General features: G+C 43.7%; 1 protein-coding gene and 1 long non-coding RNA gene across 2 annotated transcripts; one reads left to right on the top strand and one right to left on the bottom strand.

Moving 5' to 3' along the window:
- Positions 1 to 1,321: 1,321 nt before the first annotated feature.
- On the bottom strand, positions 1,322 to 9,162 carry LOC134357236 (uncharacterized). The gene is made up of 4 exons (XM_063068561.1): positions 8,670 to 9,162; positions 3,412 to 3,628; positions 1,635 to 1,812; positions 1,322 to 1,555 (listed from the first exon to the last, which is right to left on the bottom strand). The coding sequence occupies exons 1-4, from the start codon at positions 9,160 to 9,162 to the stop codon at positions 1,322 to 1,324; spliced, it is 1,122 nt and encodes a 373-aa protein (XP_062924631.1).
- Positions 1,440 to 8,835, top strand: LOC134357237 (uncharacterized). The gene is made up of 3 exons (XR_010020574.1): positions 1,440 to 1,573; positions 5,009 to 5,079; positions 8,722 to 8,835. It is a non-coding gene; the product is annotated as an uncharacterized LOC134357237 (long non-coding RNA).
- Positions 9,163 to 11,019: the final 1,857 nt, after the last annotated feature.

The following is an 11,019-nucleotide window of genomic DNA, read 5'->3' as shown; positions in this document are numbered from 1 at the left end:
TTACTATGTGTTAAATGTGACATGTCATTAAGATGATGGCGCACTCAATTACAGCGGCTTCTACCATGTCAACCAAAGGTGCTACTGTCTTTTTTAAGTGTCTGTTTTACAATCGTAAGGCCCAGCTGGATATGAAGAACTTGAAGTACTGCAGGTCTGCCCCATTAGCGAGTTTTTCGCTGGTGGAGAAACTGAAGGAGCTGGACTTGGTGCAGATCGTGCTGCTGCCCGCGACAGAGAGGTGTCAGAGGAGTTGGTATGCGAAGGCAGTATGCGGTCTAACAGTGATTGATCATCTTAGTTAGTCTACTTGTGATCACAAGACCCTGTCGGACATTGTTAATGCAGAATACTGCAAGTCCGATTCACTGATTTATTGGCGGACATCCTAGCGAGGACTAGGCCTCAAGCCACGTTGTCGCCTGTTTACAGCCACCCAGGAGAAAGGTGTCGGGAGTTGGTGCACTCCACTGGAGGCGGTGTAGTGTGGCATCCAAGCTGGAGACAGTGCTGCCCTCCAGTGTTCGCTTGGCAGAGGAAAAGCTATATTGTGTTTTGACTGCTGACTGCTGCAACATTCATGGGACTCAGGGACTTCGACTATATATATTTTTTGTGTGTCCGTACTAACATCTTATATGTAACTTGTGCTGTGTAAGACTGCTGGTACTGTGTTTTGCACCTTGGCTTTGGAGTAATGCTGTTTGGTTTAGCTGTATTCATCAGTATTCATGTATAGTTGAATGACAATTAAACTTGAACTTTGAATTTCTGAGGGATAGAGCATTACCTCTGCAAGTGGTATTCAGTACACAAAGCATGATTTGAGTAATGAGACTCTCCTGATTATTCACCATAAATTCAGGCATTTCATAATTTATTTATTTAGAGATACAGTATGGAACCGACCCCTCCAGCCCAGTGAGACACCCCACCCAGCAACCCATCGATTTAACATTAACTGAATCACAGGACAACTTACAATGATCACTTAACCTACTAACCCGTTCATGTCTGGAATGTGGGAGAAAACTGGAACACCCGGAGGAAACCCACGTGGTCACAGGGAGAACGTACAAACTCCTTACAGACGCCACTGGAGTTGAACTCTGAACTCCAAAGCGTCCCGGCCACTAACCACTATGTTACCATGGCACCCTGTAGTAAATGTGTAATTTCTCTGCAGTTCTCCCGAAGTTATGGGAAGCCAAGTAACTCCAGATATAAATTAGGAGTAATAATTTTATCAATTTCCAAACAAATCATGGAGGAATTGAATGAAACTACAATGTCTTTTTTCTTCTTCCTTCTCTCAATCAGATTATTCAATCTCATTTTCTGGATCTTCCAAGATATCGTGTATTTTTCCTTGCAACCATTTGAAGGTTTTATCGGCAACACACTCAAAAAGGTTAACATCAGCTTGGTAGTAGTGATACAGACACTTCTGGTTACAACAGTCATTTAAGACATCCAAAAAGTTGCAAAATGACTTTGCCAGTGAATCCCAGTGATGAGGCTCTGGATATTTTTCTCTGGTGTGTAGGTACAGAAACTACCAAGGAAGGGAAAGGTGAGACATTTGAATTAGCTTGTAAAGTCAATATAGTTAGAAAATATCGACAAGAACTTACCTTCATAAAAAAGGAGTTGAGAAACGGTCTTGCCTTCCCTTTGTAGCCCTCACACAATTGATCCACAGTCCAATAGTAATTATTGAGAGATTTTAAGATTTTGAAGGCCTTTTTACGGTAGCCACCTTTCCCATCTACTTCTCCAAATAAAAAGGCATCGATCCTTGAGAAGGAGGGCCTTTGAGAACAATAACAGAGAGTTGTAATTTTGCCGGTGTTTCAGTCACTTATCAATGACAATAACTCTTGGCCTGTTTTGATAGCGGACCACATTCTGTCATTGCATCAGTAACCCATCCAGAGCAGTAGGCCTTGGCCCAAAGCTGGACACACTCTTGTTCAATAATTCTCCTCAGCCAATCATCTACTCAGAAATGAGAGATTCTACATTCTTTCATCCGGAAAGTGTGCTAAATCTACACAATTAGTTTTCATTTTTCTTCTCTGCGTTCTCAGCTACCTTTCTGGATTGCCCAAGCAGCCAGCTATTTGCACACAAAGCAGCTGGTTTCTCACATCGGGAGTCAACTCAACATAAATCTAATACTGGTTTGGTAGTGCTGTGTGTTCTACTGTACATATATAGTATATACAAACAATCTTGTGAAACCTCTAAGAAAACCACAATCTTATCATGGTTTGGAGGCTTGTGTGCCTCAATGACCCGGAGAGCTATATTGCCTGGAGTCAGGGCTTTATGCTTTGGCTCTTGGTAGTGTCACCTGTGCCAAACAGGTCAAAGGGTAGAGGTCAGACTAACAGTGGTCCACTGGTCATCTAGGTTTGAGGGTTTAGCTCCGGGCTAACAACTCTGACTAGTAAAACAAAAGTGTTAAGAAAAAAAGCAATGAAGAATCCTACATCTGAGAGCCACAGTATTCCTGAGTCTCCACTTAGAACTTGCATAACTAACAGTCATGAAAAACCTAAGTTACTAAACACATTGAAGGAAGCCCTGAACACCAGCAGAGATGGAGGAACTTCATTGCTGCCCTAAACGTCAGCGGCGTAACAGGCAGTAGAGAGAGAATCTTCTGAAAACATTTTAATCCAACAGCAATACAATCAGTCAGAGTTTAGAACAGTACAGGCCCTTCAGCCCATGTGTTGACCTTCTAACCTATTCTAAGATCAATCTAACCTTCCCACCAATAGCCCTCCATTTTTCTATCTAAGACTTTCTTAAGTGTCCCTCACGTATCCAGCTCTGCCACCACCTACGTTCAATCACTAGTTAATTTTCATTTTATTTTATTTGTTATGTTAATTTGACCAATTTTTGTGTGCTCTCCCCCCCCCCCCCAATCCTTTTCTGGGCAAAATATGAATGTGTTTTTGCTTAAGCTTTTGTAAAGTATCTCATAATAGTTTTCTACATCAAATACTAGTTGCTGATATGTTATAACTGTTTTTAAGACAATCTTTTTAAACTACATTAATTTAATGAGTGTTTATATTTGTATGATGTCTTAAGGTGTTTAATCAAACCACTGCTTCTATCTGTAACAGACCTGTAGCCCTGGGTTAATTCAGACAAATTCTCTCCAATGAGACAGCTTACATCTGAAACACAATGTATATAATGATCCTCTGGGCTACTTTCCATGGTTAAATGGACTTGGAAGGAAGACATTACATATTCATTTTTACTGAAATCCTTGTGGAAAAAATTAATCTACATTGTATACAATAAGCCTATAGATACACTGCTTGTTTTTTTCCAGGGTCTCAATTAAACAAATATTTAATGCCACAAACACATAATGATCTTGTTTACCTCCAATGTATTCCCTGGCACGTCATATCTATCCCAAAGCTCTTCACTTGCTCCTGTTGTTCATAGCTCAACCATCTGGACCTGCCATTGAGCCAACTTGGGTAAAGCCATTTCACATCCGAGAACAAGAGAGCATTTTTGACACAAAGCACCATATCCACACTTATCCAGTTGATCATCAGAGGCAGGGCGGAAGCTGTTACCTTCTTCTTTCTAACTGTAAATGAGGGTTGGCCATTAGTTGGGAGTATTGTGAACAATTTTGGGCTCCTTTTCATGAAGTGGCAATGGGGAGGGTCCAGAAGCAGTTCATGAGAATGATCCCAGGAATGAAAAGATTTATGTATGAGGAGCATTTGCTGGCTCTGAACCTGTACCTGCCGGAGTTTAGAAGAATGAGGGGGGATCTCAATGAAAGGCATAAAATAGTGGGCGTGCAAAGGATGTTGGAAAATCTAGGTCCAACGGGCACAGCCCCAGAAGATAAGGACCAGTGTCCATTTCTAAAGTTCCCTTTAGAACAGAGAGAAGGAGGAATGAGGTAGAGGGTAATGAATCTGTGGAACTCATTTTCACAGGCAGCTGTGAAAGACAAGTCATTGGGTATATTTAAAGTGGAGACTGATGGGTTCTTGATTAGTAAGGGCATTAAAGGTTAAGGGGAGAAGGCTGGAGAAGGGTTGAAAGGGATGATAAATCAGCCACGATGGTGGAGCAGATTCAACGGACCGAATGGCTAATTCTTCTCCCATGTCGTATGGTCCTATAGTTAAATGAATTGATACATTGGAAAGCTGAAAATTAATTCCATTTTCCTGGGGACAAAATGAAATACAGTAAATGACAATGGTGACTTTCAACAAAAGTTTAAAATAAAGTGTTTGCCAATATGCAACAGTGATCAGCCAGGACCATTGTTATCTGTGAATATGCCAGAATCTCATACACGATGGGTCTCCGATACAGAATCATAGACTATTTTAACTTCTAAATAAAATCATAGGATTAAAAAGGATGTTTTGCTTTTGACTTGGAAATTTACACCTCAGGAATTGAAGATTAAATGAAGATAAAGATTGGCTTTATTTGTCACATGTACATCAAAACATACAGTGAAATGCATCATTTATGCCAATGACCAACACAGTGCGAGGATGGTCTAGGGGTTCAACATGCTTCTGGCCACAATATAGCATGCCCACAACTCTCAAATCCTAATCTGTACGTTTTTGGAATGTGATCACATGGAGAACATACATCCTCACAGACAGTGGTGAGACATGGAGAGAATATGCCCTTATAGGCAGTGGTGGGACATGGAGAACATTCATCCTTACAGACAGTGGTAGGACATGGAGAACATTCATCCTCACAGCGCAGGGACACGGAGAGCATACATCCTTACAGTCAGTGGTGGCAATTGAACCAGGGTTGCTCATGCTATAAAATGCTCTGCTAACCAGGATACTACAGTGCCACCCACTGAATACTGAACCAATAATTTCAGAAAACCAGCTTTTCCTGTTTGTGTCACAGCTGGTGAGTTCTTATGCGGCTATCAGTCTGAAATATTAACTCTGTTTCTCCCTCTCCACAGATGCTGCCTGATGGCTGTGTATTTGCAGCCTTCCAAAGGAACAGCAAGAAACTCTGATGTCGGATGTCCAGGTAATGAAAATTTGGGGTGTAGCATTCCCATGTCCTTCCTGATTGTATGGATTTTCCATCTGGCAGGTGATGTGGAATGAATCCTGTTGAGTGCACTAACTGCAGTCAGAATGCTCTGATGTTTTGGTGAGTGAGTGAGTGGTGGGCAGGGCAAATGGACTGTGGGGTCCAGGATGGAGTTCAATTGGAGCTGTGCTCATTCAGTGGGTAGTATACTCCAGATCTGTGTCTCTGAGGTGATGCAAAGTCTTCAGAGAGATGGGTCACAGAACACCGGTCTCCACTCTGCATGTGTGTCACTGGATTAATGTGGCAGGTCTAAGACAGCTTCTGCCCAATGGTGACCTCCAGGGTGTTGTTGTGAGGGTCTCAGCCAGGGAAATGTTGGTTATACTTTCTAGATGATGTCCAGCTCTTGTGTGGAGACAGTGAATGTATAAGAAACAGGAGCAGGGACAGGTGCCTGCTCTGCTATGCAGTTAGATTAAGGCTGATATTTTAGCTCAGTGCCTCTTCCCTGCACTGACCACACGTCTCTTCCTCCCTCTACTATCTCAAAACATGTTTGTCTCTACTTGGAAACGCTCAGTGAACAACTCTCCACAGTGAAAACAAAATCCCCTACAGCTGCAGGAAATCTAAAATGTAAAGAAAACTAAAAATGCTAGAAATACTCTCAAATCCAAACCACATCTGTTGAAGAAAGGTAAAGTTTTCAGGCTGAAGTGGGAAGGAAACATAGAACACAGAAAATTACAGCACTGTACAGGCCCTTCAGCCCATAGTGTTGTGCTGACCTGTATTCTCCAACTCCAAAGGAAGCTCATTTAAATAGCTGGATTGGTAGGGACAGGGTGATGTAAAACCAGCATGACCATGGGGATAAAATGTATCCATTCCCTGAGTGAGTGGGAGCAGTGTCACAACCATGGATCATTTTGTGGATTGTACTTTCTCAGTGTAATCTTGTGTGTAGGCAGTGTTTCTGGGATTGTCTATTTGTTTGTCTTCGGACTGACTGCTTTTTCACTTTGCATTGTAAGTGTTTCATCTGGGATCATGGGGATTGCTAAACTCGCTTTGCACTTATCACTTCTATTCAATTTGGGGTAATTGAATTAGCACAGGAATTTCAGTGACTTGTAGTTGTTATCGTTGGGGGCTATTGCTTTGCCTGGACGCCAGGGCTGTCTGATTGACCCTGAATTCCGACATGCTCCAGGGTGTATTTCAGACGGGTTTGCCAAACTCTTTTGCTTGGTTATTGTGGATCCTTGCCTGGTGAAACTCCGACCGACTTTGTCTGTGTATCCGGATTGAGGATCAGTGTCCAACAAAAAGCCAAATGAAATCCATTGTGATTCAATAAAAGATGAAAACTTCCAGGGTGGGTGAATACTTTTTATAGGCACTGTGTATTTACTGTCATTCACTCCCCCTATATTTATCATGTATTGCATTGTACAGCTGTCGCTAACTGAACACATTTCACGACACATCTCGGTGATTCTGATTCCCACTGCTACAGATTTCATTCGCCTGTTCACAGTCTTTCTGTAACACAAACACAAACCGACAGGGTCACGTTGGCATGAGGAAATCTGCAGATGCTGGAATTTCAAGCAACACACATAAAAATTGCTGGTGAACGCAGTAGGCCAGGCAGGATCTCTAGGAAGAGGTACAGTCGACGTTTCAGGCCGAGACCCTTCGTCAGGACTAACTGAAGGAAGAGCTAGTAAGAGATTTGAAAGTGGGAGGGGGAGGGGGAGATCTGAAATGATAGGAGAAGACAGGAGGGGGAGGGATGGAGCCAAGAGCTGGACAGTTGATTGGCAAAAGGGATATGAGAGGATCATGGGACAGGAGGCCTAGGGAGAAAGAAAGGGGGAGGGGGGAAGCCCAGAGGATGGGCAAGGGGTATAGTGAGAGGCACAGAGGGAGAAAAAGGAGAGAGAGAAAAAGAAATGTGTATATAAATAAATAACGGATGGGGTACGAGGGGGAGGTGGGGCATTAGCGGAGGGCTAATGGTAGGCCTCCCTCACTACCATTCAGGGCCCCAGACAGTCATTCCAGGTGAGGCGACACTTCACCTGTGAGTCGGCTGGAGTGATATACTGCGTCCGGTGCTCCCGATGCGGCCTTCTATATATTGGCGAGACCCGACGCGGACTGGGAGATCATTTTGCTGAACACTTACACTCTGTCCGCCAGAGAAAGCAGGATCTCCCGGTGGCCACACATTTTAATTCCACATCCCATTCCCATTCTGACATGTCTATCCACAGCCTCCTCTACTGTAAGATGAAGCCACACTCAGGTTGGAGGAACCACACCTTATATTCCGTCTGGGTAGCCTCCAACCTCATGGCATGAACATTGACTTCTCCAATTTCCACTAATGCCCCACCTCCCCCTCGTACCCCATCCGTTATTTATTTATATACACACATTCTTTTTCTCTCTCTCCTTTTTCTCCCTCTGTCCCTCTCACTATACCCCTTGCCCATCCTCTGGGTTCCCCCCCCCCGTCTTTCTCCCGGGACCTCCTGTCCCATGATCCTCTCGTATCCCCCTTTGCCTATCACCTGTCCAGCTCTCGGCTCCATCCCTCCCCCTCCTGTCTTCTCCTATCATTTTGCATCTCCCCTCCCCCTCCAACTTTCAAATCCCTTACTCACTCTTCCTTCAGTTAGTCCTGACGAAGGGTCTCGGCCTGAAACGTCGACTGCGCCTCTTCCTAGAGATGCTGCCTGGCCTGCTGCGTTCACCAGGGTCATGTTGAGTGCATTCACGAGCCCGATCTCGATAAACATTGCTGGTGTGCAGGCTCGGGCGCCAAAGGGGAAACCGAAAATAATTTTTAAAGACTCACTTTATTTGTCACGTGTACCTGGAAACATACTGTACAGTGAAATGCGTCGTTTACGTCATCGACCAATTTGAAGTCTGTTTTGAGTTTAGAAATCTGTTTCAGGGCCGTCCGGACAACTGCACCACAATCGTAATCACAGTGTCTTCAGGTCGAAGTGTTGGACGCCACATATAAAATATCACAGCCTGCCCCTGCATCTTGAGCTCTGAGTCTGAACCCACCGACTCAGAATGGGTGTAACAGCAGCTAAAGGCAGAATCTGGCAGATCTGGATGCTGTACCATCATCAAACTACGAGAACAAGTGAATGATGACAAAATGTGAAAGGGTGGTTCTTACTCTAACAGTATTTGGATCAGTTCATTTATTTTACTAATGTTCAAACTGATTGGCTAAAGTTGTTTAGATAAGACCATACGACATAAGAACAGAGTGCGGCCATTCCATCTTGACTGATTTATTATCCCTCTCAGCCGCATTTTCCTGCCTTCTCCCCTAAGCGGTGACACTCTAACTAATCAAGAATCTATCAACCTGCTCTTTAACTATACCCAATAACTTGACATCCACAGCCGTCTGTGCCAATGAATTCCACAGATTCACCACCCTCTGGCTAAAGAAATTCTTCCCCATCTCGTTCTAAAGGGGCGTCCATGTATTTCGAGGCTGTTTTCTCTGGTCCTAAATAATATGAAGTTTTGTACGTTTTTACCTTGAAAGCGATGATCATCTTTGTAGTAAATTTCTTTATATTCCTTTACCAGATTAAACAACCTCATAATGGTTTCATCGTGAGAGAGGCCTCTCCACGAACCACCGACATACTCGTCTACTTCAAACAGGTTCAAATGGTGATCAACGGCAGCGATGCGAAACTTGTCCTTCTGGAGAGGGACGAGCACGTCCAGTTCATTCAGTGCTTCCGCCTTGGTTCGGTCCGCGGTACTCCCCACCTGGATGAAGTAATTTGCAAACAGCTTGTCCCGGCCGTGGATGAATTCAAGAAGGTCTTTTATCGTGGACTGCAAAGCGTTTTTCACTTCGCGTTTGTCTGACTCTTTCCTGACGTTTCTTCGGTAATATTCTTGCAGAGGCACCTCGAGTTGGTCCGTCCTCGCAAACACATTCAAGTCCATTTTTACCTCAGGGTATCTTGCACTGTATCTTGCAAGGGTATCAAGATACCCTGAGGTAAAAATGTTCATGTTCTTTCAGTGCAGCGGTCTGAATTCACTTCACACGAGCAGAGCTGAACTTCCTGCCTTCTGATAACGTAGAAGGAAATATGATGATAAAGGAATTTTCCATTCTGTTGAGCAGTTTACTGCTTTGGTTCCCAAGACCATAAACAGAAAGGAAACACTTCTGTTTATGGTAGAGATAACTGAACTGAAAAGCAGGGAAGATTAATTAAACGTATTAAATTTTAAAATCGTACTTGAGTAATAAACCTAGTTCTGGACTTAATACCATAAAAAGGCTGTTTTTGCGTTAAGAAAGTCCGCCAGAAGGGGAGAGGATATCTGAGTGTAAGTAAGCAGGCTGGACTCTTTCTGAAAAACAGGAAGTTGGGTGGGGGGAGGCGGTGAGCGGGTACAAATTGCTGAACAATGAAAGAGTTTGAAATTGTGAACACAGAAGAGTTTCCTCTTATGGAGATGCCCAGGGAATGAGCAGCGAAGAGTGAGGAGCACCGGCTGCCTTTGTGAATATAAGACAATAACATAACGAAGAGAGGCTGTAGTGGTCCGCCCGGCCGCTGGCGCCGGGTCCTGCATTCAATCAACATAGAACATAGAACAGTACAGCGCGGTACAGACCCTTCGGCCCACAATGTTGTGCCGACCTTTTCAACCACTCCGCACAGAGTACCCTCCCCCCACGTAGCCCTCATTTTTCTTTCATCCATATGCATCTAAGAGTCTCTTAATGCCCCTAATGTGTCTGCACCTACCAACGCCCCCCACCCCCCGGCAGTGCGTTCCACACACCCGCACCTCCCAGTGCACGTTTGTCCACATAGCGTTCATTTCACTTTTTCTTTACTTCGTCATGCCTGGCTGCTTGTAAACACGCAATGCGATGAATTACGGTATGTTTTGTGAATATGTTAGAACTGAGGAACAGCTTGACACCTACATTTGATTCTTGGTTATCTTCAATCTCTTCTGTATCGGAGAGTGGGTAATTTTGGTGTATCTTACTTGACAGAAAGGAAACCAAGCCCAATGACTTTTCATAAATGATCCAGTCATTTTACTTTGGGAGCAGGGTGTGCGCTCTCCCAGCTGTGCCCAGACAAACACAATTTGACATACAACTGAGATTATCAGATGTAATAATCATAACTATTGTCTAGTACTGTTTTGAGAGTTTTGCTTTTTAAGAGGCTCTATTTATTGATTGATTTGCCACCCAGCTAACCAGGGTACAAGCCTTTGAGAGAGACGGCGAGCGTCCTGATACACCTTAAGGAAATTTTCCTTCAAAGGGAAATTACTTCCAGTTTTTAAGTACAAATGCAAAAACTAACCACAAGCAAAAAAGTATGGAAAATATTTTAAAAACATGCAATGTTTAAAGTTTAAATCATAACTTGATGTAGTTCAACATTTTCGAACCTCAGACCATACAAGTTCTGGTTACAGGAAAGGTATCAATAATATTGAGAGAGTACAGATAAAATTTACAAGGATGTTTCTGGGACTTGAGGGCCGGATGTATAGGGAAAGGTTGAACGGTTTGGAACTTTATTCCCTGGAACATAGGTGTTGATAGAGGTAGACAAAATTATGAGGGGCAGAGGTAGGATAAAGGCGTGTTTGCGTGAGAGTGGAATTGGAGTGAAAGATGAAATGTTAAAAGGGAACATGAGGGAGGGCCTCTTCACTCAGGCGGGTGAGAGTTTGGAATGAGCTGCCAGCGGGTTTGATTTCAAAATTTAAGAGAAATTTGGGCAGGTACATGGATGGGAGGGGTTTGGAGGGCTAGGGTCCAGGGGCAGCACGATGAGACTAGTACAGACTAGATAGGCCGAACGGCCTGTTTCGATGTTGCAGTGC

This window comes from Mobula hypostoma, chromosome 16 (assembly GCF_963921235.1).
Source record: "Mobula hypostoma chromosome 16, sMobHyp1.1, whole genome shotgun sequence".
Taxonomy (NCBI): domain Eukaryota; kingdom Metazoa; phylum Chordata; class Chondrichthyes; order Myliobatiformes; family Myliobatidae; genus Mobula; species Mobula hypostoma.
This window is presented reverse-complemented; position numbering and strand designations above follow the sequence as displayed.

What these genes read in the sequence shown, in the direction of transcription:
- LOC134357236 (XM_063068561.1), bottom strand. Translation starts at nt 9,162, where the DNA reads ATGAACATTTTTACCTCAGGGTATCTTGATACCCTTGCAAGATACAGT. An exon ending in TGCCAGGGAATACATTGGAG is followed by an intron (nt 1,813 to 3,411) that starts GTAAACAAGATC and finishes TTGTTCTCAAAG; the next exon opens with GCCCTCCTTCTCAAGGATCG. An exon ending in TCAACTCCTTTTTTATGAAG is followed by an intron (nt 1,556 to 1,634) that starts GTAAGTTCTTGT and finishes CTTCCTTGGTAG; the next exon opens with TTTCTGTACCTACACACCAG.